General features: G+C 51.6%; 6 protein-coding genes across 6 annotated transcripts; 5 read left to right on the top strand and 1 right to left on the bottom strand.

Annotated features, from left to right (window-relative positions):
• Positions 1-284: 284 nt before the first annotated feature.
• Positions 285-2984, top strand: HO173_001849 (uncharacterized protein; the record flags this gene model as incomplete). The annotated part of the gene is made up of 2 exons (XM_037303785.1): positions 285-341; positions 408-2984. The coding sequence occupies 2 exons, from the start codon at positions 285-287 to the stop codon at positions 2982-2984; spliced, it is 2634 nt and encodes an 877-aa protein (XP_037169507.1).
• Positions 2985-4047: 1063 nt separating this feature from the next.
• On the top strand, positions 4048-5010 carry HO173_001848 (uncharacterized protein; the record flags this gene model as incomplete). Its single annotated transcript, XM_037303784.1, has 2 exons — positions 4048-4600; positions 4748-5010. The coding sequence occupies 2 exons, from the start codon at positions 4048-4050 to the stop codon at positions 5008-5010; spliced, it is 816 nt and encodes a 271-aa protein (XP_037169506.1).
• A 1372-nt stretch (positions 5011-6382) lies between these two features.
• On the top strand, positions 6383-7192 carry HO173_001847 (uncharacterized protein; the record flags this gene model as incomplete). The annotated part of the gene is made up of 1 exon (XM_037303783.1): positions 6383-7192. The coding sequence occupies one exon, from the start codon at positions 6383-6385 to the stop codon at positions 7190-7192; it is 810 nt and encodes a 269-aa protein (XP_037169505.1).
• Positions 7193-7682: 490 nt separating this feature from the next.
• Positions 7683-8541, top strand: HO173_001846 (uncharacterized protein; the record flags this gene model as incomplete). The annotated part of the gene is made up of 2 exons (XM_037303782.1): positions 7683-8125; positions 8181-8541. 2 exons carry the CDS (start codon positions 7683-7685, stop codon positions 8539-8541), a joined length of 804 nt encoding a protein of 267 aa, XP_037169504.1.
• A 465-nt stretch (positions 8542-9006) lies between these two features.
• HO173_001845 (uncharacterized protein) lies at positions 9007-10176 on the top strand (the record flags this gene model as incomplete). The annotated part of the gene is made up of 3 exons (XM_037303781.1): positions 9007-9025; positions 9173-9439; positions 9608-10176. The coding sequence occupies 3 exons, from the start codon at positions 9007-9009 to the stop codon at positions 10174-10176; spliced, it is 855 nt and encodes a 284-aa protein (XP_037169503.1).
• Positions 10177-11394: 1218 nt separating this feature from the next.
• HO173_001844 (uncharacterized protein) lies at positions 11395-12817 on the bottom strand (the record flags this gene model as incomplete). The annotated part of the gene is made up of 4 exons (XM_037303780.1): positions 11395-11813; positions 11910-11983; positions 12040-12581; positions 12656-12817. The coding sequence occupies 4 exons, from the start codon at positions 12815-12817 to the stop codon at positions 11395-11397; spliced, it is 1197 nt and encodes a 398-aa protein (XP_037169502.1).
• Between the last annotated feature and the right edge of the window lie 685 nt (positions 12818-13502).

The following is a 13502-nucleotide window of genomic DNA, read 5'->3' as shown; positions in this document are numbered from 1 at the left end:
CCCCTACGTCTCAGTTCTTCTCTCCACTCGTGCTCCCGTTCCCTTCCAATATCTATCTTCTTTTCTATTATACTGAATCGACTTAGGAGACCTTTGAAACACGGATAGCCTTTCCACGTACACCCCACCTCGCTGCTTACCTTGGGTTGATCCACATAGTCTCGCTTACCTGGCCTGTGTACGACCACAGCAAAAAACTCGCATTGTGCTCCTCCCTTTGGGCAGATTCCAGGCAACTAAACCAATTGTGGTAGAGACCAGTGGCGTGCTAAACTAGAGCTGCCATGGCCAGTGCTCGGAAGTTTTGGTCGTACCAGTGCGAGTGGGATGGATGTAGTAAGGTAAGCAACAAAGCTATCCAATTCTTTGAATAAATATATGCTGATTTAGTCTTTGTTCAATGGCAGAGCTTCAAGAGTATATCAACTTTCGAGGCCCACTACCGCAGGCATACGGATCAGCGTCCTTATGCTTGCGACTACGGGTCTTGCGGCGAGGCTTTTCATGACCGTGGGGCCTTGAATCAGCATCACCTAACTCATGCAAACGAGCGGCCTTTCGCCTGCAAGTACGACTCGTGCGGCGAGGCTTTCCAGGATCGTGAAAAACTGACTGAGCATCACCGCGCGCACAAGCAGCGCCCCTTGGCTTGCGAACATGGTTCTTGCAGCAGGACATTCGCTCGAAGGGAATCTTTGGAGGCCCATATGCAGATGCATACAAGAGAGCGACCTTTTGCTTGCACTCACGAAGGTTGCAACAAAAGTTTCTGTGATCGTGGGGGATTGATCCACCATGAGAATAGTCATATGAGCAGAATTCTCCAGCCGTGCGGATACGAGTCTCGCCATCAGACGTTCAGCAAGCCTTTGCAACTCCCCCGCCACTGTCGTGAAGGACATGAAGAGACCGTCACACCAGTGGAGGAGGTCCGTCCCATTCGGCTTCGGTTGAGTCAGCCCAAGAGACAAAACCCTGAATCGTTGGAGGATAGCCCACGAAAAGGCCTGCTTATACGCCTTCCTACGAAACAGACCCTGAGTGGCACGTCGACTTCAGATCCAACGGAAGCTCACGAACATTGCTCTGAGTCGAAAAGTTTTGCCAAACGGCCTACCATTCGTATCAAGGGAGGAAATGGACATGACAATGCTTGCCCGTCGAACTCTAGCTTCAGTACTAGATCCACTTCAGACGCCAGCGGCAAATGTCAGGTCTCCAGCCATGGCTCCAAAATTACCCCAACGGCTGCACCGCGTATCCCCACGCCCAATGTCCGCCCACTAGCTCCTATATCGCAGCTCACAGTCAGTTTAAGATCTGCCGAACACAAGGACTATAGATATTGTACCGATGGACAGTCTAGTAGGACTGACACCACTGTCTATACAAAGGCCTGCGGCGTCTATTCCAAGGAGAAAGCCTCCCCAAAGAAGGTCAGAACGAACGGCGGTCGGCATCATTGTCCAAGATGCGATACACAGTTTACACGAGCACGCGGTGTCAAGGGACACTTTGTTGGGTGCATCACCAAATATGGCAATCCCGACAGATTGAAGTGGACTGATCACCCGAGTCTTGAGGGAACCGTCAAATTTTATGCTCGCAGCGGACACCAACGTCAGGAAAATGTCTTTGTACCGCAGGCAGCGGACTTACATCGAAACGAGAAAAAGTCGTCTTCCCTCGTACTTAAACCGCTGTCTACTATTGTCGAAGAAAATAGTGGGAGTGTCGAGCCAGTGTACACGCCACCTAGACAGGACGTCTTACAACAGAAAGATATCGTACAGCCTATACACAAGCGTCGAGACGCCCTCAGGCGCTCGAAATACAATGCGGAGACAATCGCTAGAGATGTCCTGCTTGCAATGGGAAGCCATCCTGTTATGGATCCACTGAATGCTCATCTGGACATACTACGGAAAAGATCCAGAGTTGTTAATCTTGAGTCGAACATGAGCACTTTCAGATGGGATCTTGTAGATCCTGAGCAAGAAGCTCAGCAAGAACCTGAACGACAGGCTGAAGAAGAAGAAGAAGAAGAAGAAGAAGCCGAACCAGAACAGTCTGCTCCTAAGGCTTCCGAAGCCGAGGGAGATACAGAAGAATCTGAATTCAACAAGGCCCAGTGGTACTACGATGCATCGTCCCCTCTTTCGTCACAATCTTCAACGGAAACGGGCGTCTTTCACCATGAAGTCCCCTTCAGGGTGGTTTTGCCAGAAAAGACGCACTTTGGCCCAATGTCGACTATATTCGCAAGCGTCTTTGATCGCGACCCGTCTGCTAGGCTCATGTCTAGTAACGGGGACCTTTGGGCTGCCATATTCACCATGCTCGAACGAGGTTACCATGAACGGGACTTTGTGCTCCATGCTGCCGTGAGGGAATCCACTGGCGAGGTTGTTGGATGGGTCGCATGTCAGGAGGTAGATGCGCATCAAGCAAGGCCCGTAGATCCATCAGCGTACCTGGACTGGACGACAGCTGCACACGTCCTGCCTTCGCAAATATCAAGATTCACAACAACGAAGGAAAGCGCAAAGGAGAAAGCTGAGCATTCGAAGCAGAGAAAGGTCGGCCAAGGTCTCGCGTCGACGATCCAGGCTCGAGCCACCGAGGCCCAAATGTACCTTGTCCCCATTGGTCGTCTGGTCATCAATGCCCTCGTCGTTCATCCTCTACACCAAGGACGTGGAGTCGCCTCTGCGCTACTCAATTCCATCACAGAGATCGCGGACATGAGAAAGAGACCAATCTGGGTTCAGGCACCGGAAGACCCTGCAGTTGCGCAGGGAGCGCTCAAGGAGGGGCTTTTTCGGCGAGCAGGCTTCACATGTGCTGGTGAGCTGAACTTGGATCTGGATTCCTATGCCTCGGGGTCTCGGCAGTGCGATAAGGGGAAAGGAGTCTCGCTTGGTACTTACAAATGGAACTACATGCTGCGCTTGCCTCAGCCGGTAAAAGTGAAATCAGCCTAGCAAGAAATAAGTCTCAACCCCAGTGTGCCGCCTGGATAGCGCACATTTTGTCCGGTTGGCGGTCCCATGATTATGCTGTGTTTTCTCTTTGAAAATGAGCTATCACTTTTTTTCGGGGAGCTATGTGGCCTGTTGGCCGCCCCCAGTATTCGCAAAACTAACAAGCCAATGGTACCAATAAGACCGGGAGCAGGGCAGAACTAAAATAGCTCTGCTCGATGATCCTACGCCCAAAGCAAGAGGGGACAATCCCTCAAGAAACAATGTACCTGGGGGTGGAGCAGTTTTGGACCCAGGTTGGTTCGGCTTTCACCCGTCAAATGGCGAGCCAGCACCAGGTGGCAAGTATTTCTCAGCGCTTCCCAGCGCTGTACTCCAATAGAACATCAGTACAGTACGGAAACCCTCTCAGACTTGGCCAATTATGCGGCTCGACGTTTCGAGACGATAGTCAATTTCGGCAAGCCATGTCTTGAGCTAGGTTCCTACACGGACAACAGCCGTGAGGGGTCAAAGTGTCGGAAGGGTAGGCTTTGACATCGAATCGTGTTCAAAATTGGCCAGTCGTATGATACGTCCTCATAACACTTGGTGCCTGAATTACCCTTCAACCTATGAGCTCTTCGGGTCCGCGGTCCTGCAGTGAGAGCTCAGGACCAGGTTTGCACGGTCTTGACGAGTTACCCTAACCATCCACAGCACTCACCCTTCCTGGCACGTGAACCTCAACGTCCAATTGCGATGACTACCATTTCCTCTCATCAAGAGGCCGGTTCGACCCTATCGTGATGATCTCATACGCTGCCAGCTATGCTGGACTGCATGGACCTTGTTGTTGCCTCCTGGCTTCCGGTCTTCTAGACATTCACATACTTCCCCACAATTCTACTCCATCCTTCCACGACTCGGCGTTACCACTGGGAAACGCCTCGAAAAGCCTTTTCGCTGTCATCAGCTCACAAAAGACCCTCCACCTACCAAACCAGCTGCCACCAAAAAGGCTTTCCTCATACTCAACCAGGGACCGCCAAAAACGCTTTCCTACCCCTAGACAGCTGCCGCCATGCAAAGTATTCTGGACATCGACATTCTGCCAGCCCAGCACTCCAGTGTTTCCACGATGGCCCACGTCTTCATCAATTCATTTGACCTAGATGGTTCCGTCAAACTCATGTATACAAAAGATGAAATTGTGCCAATTATACAAGAGATCCTCCACGACTACATCGACGATGACGCCATCCAGTTCAGACTAGCTGTGGCTCGGCATACAAGACGCCTCGCTGGCTGGATGTCTTTTGGCGTCATACCTGCACTGGGGCGAGTGCCGGAATTTGCATTCAACGAGATGACAAGCTGGGCAGCGCAGAAATTGATACATAGCTACGCGAGCGACTATCGCTACCCTCTCGCCGCGCAGCTAGAAGACAGATCTCGCCATGGCCAGAGTCTCCACATGCTCAGACATAGGCTAGTGATAAACACCATCGTCACCGACCCAGAGTACAGGCGTCTCGGCGTTGCTGGGAAGCTCTTGAGGTGCGCCGTGGACCGTGCTAGAAGCACTGACTGGGCCATATGGGTCCAGACCCCAACTGTATACGAGGGTTTGTTCTGTACGTGATACTTTCCGAGGAAATTCTTCCCCATCCACTCGGTTTTACGGATTGTCAGACATATTTCAAGATTTCTCTGCTCCTAAGACATGTCTCGCGACTCAGAGTTTCTCCCGAAAGAGTACTGCTGACTTTGATATCATCAAGGGCGTAACGGATTTCATGACGTCGGTACCTTCGGTTTGGATCTCAATGCCTTCAAGCCTCCGGAGGAAGTGGCTATGGGTGTTCATGGGAGACAACTCGGCATACAGACATGGAGGCAGATGAAGCTAGGTAGCAGAGCCGAATCGCTGCTGGAAAGGGCGATAGCTGAGACGGCCGAGGCCGAAGGTACTCGTGGACATGTGCCCAATCCGAGGAGCACGTCCCCTCCGTCCTCGGCTTCTGCAAACACTACGACCCACTAGTCAACTTCCTCCTTGGACAGAATGAAGGTGAAACTGCGCTGGCAGTAGTCGTGAACGGACGGACATTCCAACGGCTCACAGAACGACCTGAGGGATTGGGTCTGAACGGCTGTGGCTGTTATCCAGCGTCCCCTAGTCATCCATATGTCCATGGTGGAATCGAGCTCGAGCTCGGCGCTCATCGAAACGGCTTCTCAGGACGGAGCCGCACGTCACCGTCGTCTAACAGCAATCGTTACGACGGAAGAAGTTGTGGACAGACGGAGATGGCTGGTTCTTTTGGAAAAGAAAATTAAAGACTTGAGGGAGATTGATCGGTAGCTGATGTCTACACTCCCGCATCCTCTAGAATAGCGATAAGCCCCCTTAGCAGCAAGACTCCATCAAGTTCATCTTCACATAAGAACATCATTCAGCGTCTATTCTTCTCAATCCAGGCATCATGCAATAATGCTCTACAACTTACCTACCGGACTGCTCACATGGATATAGCTTTTCAAGCCGACCTCAGCGGGACCCAGCCCCGCTCCCTTGTGCGTCCGGGATTCATATTCGATCGTCTCCCACTCGTCTGTGTCCGTGAGGCGGTAGTCAGACCCTTTTTTCGGCGAGCTCGTACGCCAACCTGCGTCCGTCAGCCGTCCCAATTAGCCAAACCCCATCATTTCGCTGCCTGGTGATACTCCTTTCAGGGCGTACTCTATGCCTACATACCTACAAAGCATGAAATTACACCCGTCACCAAAGCAGTCGACATTCCCGCTCACCTAACAAAATCTCACGCTACGACTTTCCATTCTTACATTGTATCTCCCACACAAGCACACACTCTCAAACATATAGGCAAGAGGCTAGGGAAGGGGAGTGTTGGGGGAGCAGGGGAGTGGGGTACTCAGTCGTGGACGCAGATGGCGTTGAGGGCTCCGATGCGGAATGCGTAGAGGTCACGGGGGCGAGGGGTGAAGTAGCCGTGTAGTGAGCGTATCGGATGAGTTCAGCAGAGATTGTATAATGTCAATGCTTGTTTCAGTGTGTCCGGGCGGACCATGGGGATCGATCGAAATGCAATTGGTCTACACTCGCCACGTAACGCCTTTCGCTCCGCATCTTGCAACCATTCGTCTCTGGCCATGGAGTGCCGCGGGCTACGTCGGCTCTCGATGTGACTATGCGCTGCCAGCCATCACGAGGTGTCGTCACATGTCTGCCCGATCTTGTGCTCTGAATAGGTATAATAGCTACGCCGTCTGAGCATTCATCTTCCTATCTCAAAGATTCAGAGTCCATCCTAGCAAAGCAAGACCGTCTCTACAATTTTCAATACGTCCGCAAAGTCTTCCCACTTACATACACCACAAGGCCTCCACCCAGCATGCAAAATCTTCCGCTTCGGCCAGGACCCGCCACCACGTCTCCGCCCCCAGACATCGAAATTTGGAAAGCCGTCCCCTCAGACGTGACCCCCATGGCCGACCTCTTCCTGGACAAGTACGGCGGAGACAAAGCCACCCGGCTCATGTACACCACAAGCGAAGTCTGGCCCACCATCCTCGACACCATCGAGAGCTACATCGACTTCGAGAGGGAAGTCCGGTTCATGATCGCCATGGACATCGACACGCGCATCCCCGTCGGTTTGATCTCCGTGGGCGTCGTCCCCGATGGCGTCCACGTGGACGACTACACGGGCAGCGAACTCTCCGTGTACGCGAACTGGGCGATGCGGGCCGAGCGAGCCAGCGCCAGAGGCGAGGATCCACGGCGTTTGACCGACGCGAGGCTAGGGCTGTCGGACGTGGTCGACAATCGCTCCCGTGCGGGCCAGGATCGATACATCGGTCGCTCACATCTGGTTCTCAACACCTTTGCCGCTGATCTCGAAGGCTCTACCGGGCAAATCTACCAAAGCCTGTTGACATGGGCCATCAACTTTGCTCAGATACGTAACTGGCCGATCTGGGCGCAGTTTCCCGCAAGGCACGTCGGCCCTTTGGTACGTGCGGGGTTCGTGAGAGTCGGGGGCTTCAGCTTGGACTTGGACGAGTTTGCGCCTCGTCGTGCTGGTTTGGGGGTGGAGGAGTATGTGCAGATGGTGTATCGGAATCCTAGAGGGAGGAGTAATGTTCGGATGGAAGATCTGCGGGGCCATCGAAGTGGGAGAGGACGGAGGGAGAGCTTCTGAGCTGGCCGATAGCTGACGGAGAGACCAGCTTTACGGGTGGCGAGTAGCTGGCGAGTAAGACCCGCTTTTGAGTTAGCCAATAGTTGACGGATAACACTGTCGGGTGTGCGAATGTAACCGATGTTTGATTGGTCCATACCGAGAAATGAAGAATAAAACTGCCTGACTGACCCTTCTTCGCCCACGTACAGCCTTCTTGCCGTATCTTGCTTTCATTCGGCTCTGGACGTGAGTTGGAGGTCACGCGTTGTTACGATCAGGCCATTCACTGGACGCCAGCTCCGTGAGGTGTAGCTATGCCATCATGCGTGACTGCTCATATACTAGTCTGATCCTGTTTCCATTATAAACTGTAGTCCTAGAAGAGGTATCCTATCTCCTTCATCTTCTTCACCACTGGAAGCTCTGAATTTGAGTTCAGCAAACGAGACTCCACGCCATTTTCGACGTACCCCAAAAGAAGTACACAGGTACCCACCAACTCTTTACCATGCCCAGAGGAACAGAGTCCGGAGGAGACTCACCGGCCGAACTCGACTTTACGGAGCTGGACGAGTTGTTCATCATGACCCGTGAAGCCGAAAGGGGCGACGTCGGCGCCATGGCCAACATCTTCATCAAATCGTTCAAAGACGACAAGACCGCTCAGCTCCTGTACCCCCACGACGAAATCTGGCCCGTGGTCGTTGAGATGCTGAGGAACTACCTGGACGACGACTACACCCACGTCATAGTAGCCGAGGACAGATACACCGACACGACGGTCGGATGGACGTCGGTAAGCCTCGTGGCCTCGGATCAAGAGGACCACTTCAAGTTCTGCGATTCGACCGTCTGGGCCGGTCGCCGGTTGCTACACTTGGGAAGAAGCGAAGGCCCACTGCACGTGGACGAGGTGAGGCGGGCTGGTCTGATCACGCAACTTAGCAGAAGGTTCACTTCTACTCACTGGCCGAAAAAAGCAGCTTCCACTAATTTTCTGCCGAAGGAACCGCGATGGTCAAAAAAGAGAGATTGATGGACAACACCTGGTCATCAACACCTTCGCCATCCATCCGGATGTATTTGAAGAAGAGATTCCAGAGATCGCCTACAAATTGATGGATGATACCAGGGACCTCGCGAAGGGAGAGGGTCTGCCCCTTTGGGCGCAATTGCCCCAGAATTCCCTGGGCAACCTGGAAGAACTCTTCCAAGAAATTGGCTTCGCCGAAGTGGGTTCCTTCGAGTTGAACCTCACCGGGTACACCAACGAAGAACATCGGAGGAGAAGGAGGAATTGGGGGTGGCAGAAGTGGACGCAGTGGGTATTGAAAATCGGAAACTGGGAATGCGGACGACGGTACTAGGCTTCTCAAACAGTCGATCATTTCTCAATTTGTCGGGTGAGCGAATGAATCTGATAGATTACTGGCCTGGTCTACACTTTAGAATCAGAGATGCACTGCATAGCTGTTTCAGCTCGGGCCACATGGGACCTTCTCTGCATACCTTCTTTTTACTCGTCCTTCCCCCAATCAGTCTTTTGAGCGTGAGGCGATCACCGCGTACTTCTCCTGACGACCCCGCTCGACATCAAGAAGTGAGGCTGCCTCCACGCCGTGATTGCCGACTGGAAACCAATCACAGTATTCCCTGGCCGCATTTATTTGTGTTAAATGCTTACGTCCTCTGGCATAACACTTTATCCTCATCCTTTTATCATTCGCCCCGGATGTGACTTGCAAGACTTATCCTACTAACCACCTCCCATACCTTAACTTATTTCGAAGTGACATCGTCGAGCTTTGAGCATACCAGTACGAATCTCCGTAATGCCTCCCCGACCTCTTCGTACGTATATTTTGAGTCCATCTTTCCTCCTTTGGACCAAGGTTTGATTCTTGAGACATGTCTTGGGATTTTCTACTCTGTAGAAATGTTCCAGGGCTCAATGCAACCCCTCGAATAGGCAATACTGATTCCGAAATTACAATCCAGGACGCTTGGAGATTGAAATCGACCGAGCCGAAACGTCAGAGATCGTCGGCATGTACGCTATCTTTGGGGAAGCCTTCCCGTTCGAGAACCCCAAGCTCGCGCGAGTCATGTACGCCGGATCCGATCCCGGACCGGCGGTTGAAGACATACTGAAGACCTATTTGCACTCCGAGTACAATAGATTCATGATCGCCTACGACGTGACGCAAGGTTTGGTCCCGGACCCGGGCTGTGAGATGGAGGGTGTTGACGAAGACGAAGGCATGAGTAAGGCAATTTTCGGAGTTATCTCTTCCTATTCGAAAGTGCTTCTTGAGTCGCGAGATACGTTGGAGGAACAAGTTAGCCATTTTGCCACTCTTTCTACTCTCCAAACACGTCTTCTTACTTAAACCTTGATCATTGAGTGGGAATGCTAACTCCAAAATGTGCCAGGCTACGGATGGATATCAGTAGGGCTCGTACCTGACAGCACCTCGATGAATTCTTATGCAGCCAGTGATCTTTCCGTCTGTGCATCGTTGAAGTTGTTAGCTACAGAAGCACGAGATAGGGGTGAGGATCCACGACAGCTGATCGTCGATAAACCTGGTTTTCGCCTAGCTCTTGAGCTTAGAACCCGGTCAAAAGATGGCCAAGCCAGGTATATCACCAATCCACATCTAGTCGTCAATACTCTTGCTATGTGGCCATTTTCACATAGTGATTCGACGTGGGAGATGGCTTTTAAACTGCTGGGATGGGCTGTGGAGTATGCAGATAGACACAATTGGCCAATCTGGACACAAATCCCTGTGGGCCAGAGGCCCTTCTTCCATCAGGCCGGCTTCAGAGATGTGAGAGCGTTCACCTTGAACCTAAACGACTACAAGCCTCGTGAATCCAGGGATGATTGGGGGACGCAGGAGTGGGTGCAGATGGTGTATCGTGCTCCGGAAGAAAGGCGCGCAAGGTCGATCTCGCCAAGAGGTCGAGGTGAGAGGCGACGTAGACTGAGCTTCTGAGGTGGTCGATGATTGATGGACTGGTTTGATGCAGGGAAGTATGAGTGTATGCGGCGGATAGACTGAAATGCGATTGGGAGCTATTGGAACATGCGGTCGACTTAGATTAGAAACGTGGATATTATGCCTCCTCGATGGCCCTTGTGGCAACAAACTAAAAGTCGCTGTCTCCGAGCTTCCCAAGCTGAGACCGTAAAGAAGCAGTCCCTCCCCACGAAGGCTGTGTTGAATCTGAAGCTACACTTGACGCATTGGGTTGAGATTTGCTGCAGCACCTGTGTTGAAGCTACCCCACATGGTGGCAAATAGGGGTATAAGTAGCCCACTCAGCGATGAGCAAAGCGTTGTTTCAAGCACCCTGTCCAAATAAATAGTAGAAACCTCGAAACTCAAAAGATGATACAGCCTAGCGTCTTGGCGGCTTGGCGAAGTGAAGCTTTTCTTAGAAGCTCGAGAAATTTGCGGACTGATAAGACTACAAATCGTACAACCCTTCAACAAGCAGAATTTTTAGGCCCACAAGCTGCAAATAGCGTAGGAATCCTGACATCCATAAGACTCTTTCGAGCCGATAGAAGTACCGTGCGATAACGTTGAGTACAGTGCGGAGGTTTTCACTTCCCTGTGCAGGTGGGAGCCTTAGTGAAGGAGGACCGGGAGTGTGAAAGACATCGAGACCGTAAGCTTGAATGTATCACATAGCTCGAGCAGAACCTTGCTCTTAGATGGCCGTATAAGGAAGGCTTGAGCGAAGCAATCAATGGTCTTTCTCAAGATACGAGAGTCAGTGGATGGGAACTTCAGAAGGGTGGTATCCCGGCAAAGGCAGAGTATGAGGGCGGCATACTGAGCAATTGAGCAGTGCTGGGTGGCAGGGATATTCGCCATGTGAGAAGGATCTGTGAGTGAGACACGACTTCTTTCAAAGAATGGATTTATCAATAGAAAGTATATTATCGCTAAGGTATGTAAGCTCTAAATGACACGCTACCACAACCACCCGAAGCAAGCAGGAAGGAGGAAGGGCTTGCTCCCATCCCACCCGCAAACAAGTCATAGTTTCTTTTCTCGTTGCCGTTCATAGATTCATGACTTCGATCAGTGGCATTGTTCTTCTCCAAGCGTAAGAGCACCTCTCCACCCACCCCATCGAAGCATCCCGCGCGTGTAATATTGATTGTCTCCACGCAAGAGTACCCAAGAGGGCCGTCGGAGCCATCACACCATATCCTCAGTGCGCTGATGAATGTCCCGATTAACGTGGATACTGTTCCCCCTGCCATCCGAAATCTTCTCCAACTGATTCCTGTCCTGCAATTCCATAGAGGTGATATGATTGTCGACGGTACCAAAACCCTCCACGGCCTCAACCGAGTGCGCAAATCTCTCGTTCGATTCGCTTGCAGGTCCGGGGCGACTGGTCGTATTGTGGGAACCTTTGGGAGAGCTTTTAGGGGAACTTTTTGGGGAACTTTTGGGAGAGCGCAAGGAGCGAAGACTGATCTGGCTGCGGATGGAACGGATGACGGACTCTGGCGATACGCCGTTGAAGAAAGGGCGCAGGGTGGGGAGGCAGGCGCCGATGACGCCAAGAGTAGGCTCGATGGAGGTCCAGAGCACGATCCAATAATAGTGGACTAAGCGTAAGAATTAGTGAGAAAGCTGAGGTGGAGGGCGGAGAGAAGACTTGAAGATGGATCGTTGAGCGGGAAGAGGATGAATTAGTTGCTCACATGAAAAGTTGAAGTCTGCGAGGTCTCGAAGCTTAAAGTAGGACACCGTTCGACCAATACCAGCTACGACTACACTAGATAACAAATTTAGCTTTCCATTCTCTCATTGACGGTGACATTGTTTGCTTACACGGCACCAGTCATGAAGATGCATAGCACTGCGACTTTTTTCTCCAGGGGAAGCTGAACCTTCCTCATAGGGAAAAAGGGAAGCGCCAGGATTACTATATCGCTGACGAGATTTGTGAATGCGGCAGTCTGATACATGACGTTGATGTTGTTCGGACAGCCTGGTAGCTGCAAGGGATTGGTTCCCCAATTGTCTGAGATCGGATTGCACTGGAAAAGAGTGGCGAAAAAGATGCTGATCCACCAGAGGAGCACATAGGTGGCGATCACCCAGATTGCAATTCTGAGGTTGCGAGAGGAGTTGACCGGAGTGACGAAGATACGCCAGTAAAAAGTCAGGACCGAAGCTTTGATGACCGGCATGGCACATGTATGCATGATTTGCATCACAAACATGACCTTGCCATCAGGCAGCAACTCTTTGGGAGTGGGGAACAATGGAACACCATCGCCAGCGTAAATGTTGGTCCATATCTCCTGCTCGCCAATGCCACCGACTGCGACTCCGACGATGTTGTTGATAGTAACACCAAGCGTGAGAGCCTGACGTTCTGTAAGCGAATTTGAGAGAGAAAATAATGCAGCCACTCAAATCAGCCAGGGTAGAATGATCTTACCAGACCACCAAGGATCAGCCAGTCTTCCTTATGGATTCTTGCGCTTTTGTAAGTTTTGGTGTAGAAGCGGAGAGCGACGGCTAGGATGGCTAAAGCTGATAGGACGGCACTAACAGCGACGATGACCTTTGCTTGGCCGTTTACAGTTTGACCGTCTCCCATGGCTTTAGGTGATGGTGTGGTTAATGCAAGGAGTACAAGCAAAGGATGACCAAATATAGGGTCTTGGAATGAAATGAGAGAAAGAATTATGGAGGTCGGTGGATACTGTCCTTTTCAAAATTTGATGGGGGAGAGAGGAGACTTGCTGAAGGGAGCCTTCAGTGCCATCGCATTTCTCTGTAACTTACCGGGTGTGCAAAGATTGAGGGTCACGGTCCTCACTCAGGCGCATGGGGTAGCTGTAGAAGTCCGTAGTATGGGGACAGCTTCACCCAAGTCCATGTTCGTGCGGATCTGGGTCAAGTGACCGCACCAGGCGGCGTCTAGATACCCCATCATTGGATTTCCAGCTACAACGATTGCGGGTGCCCGCGTCTCGCTCATAGCCTACGGCCATAGGCAAGCGTCAAGGAAGCAGGAAGGCATCATGGACGCTTATGCTGATGCAGGATCTTCCTCAACTGGGAAGATCAGGCTGCGTGGTAATGCCTTATCGCTGAGCTTTCGTCCAGTCAAAAGCTGTGTCCTGCACAGCCTCAAATCGAAAGTCCTACGATAATCCGGCTAGTGGGATTTCTTCAGGGACAGTCCTGAACGCTTGGCACATTTTTCGAGATGATGATGCCAATACTTCTCCTAGTCATCTACACCGAATTAGAGTGCAAACATTTTTGTCGGAAGTGGG

This window comes from Letharia columbiana (genome assembly GCF_014066305.1).
Source record: "Letharia columbiana isolate WasteWater2 chromosome Unknown Sc0000003_s0, whole genome shotgun sequence".
In the NCBI taxonomy this organism is placed as follows: Eukaryota; Fungi; Ascomycota; class Lecanoromycetes; order Lecanorales; family Parmeliaceae; genus Letharia; species Letharia columbiana.
This window is presented reverse-complemented; position numbering and strand designations above follow the sequence as displayed.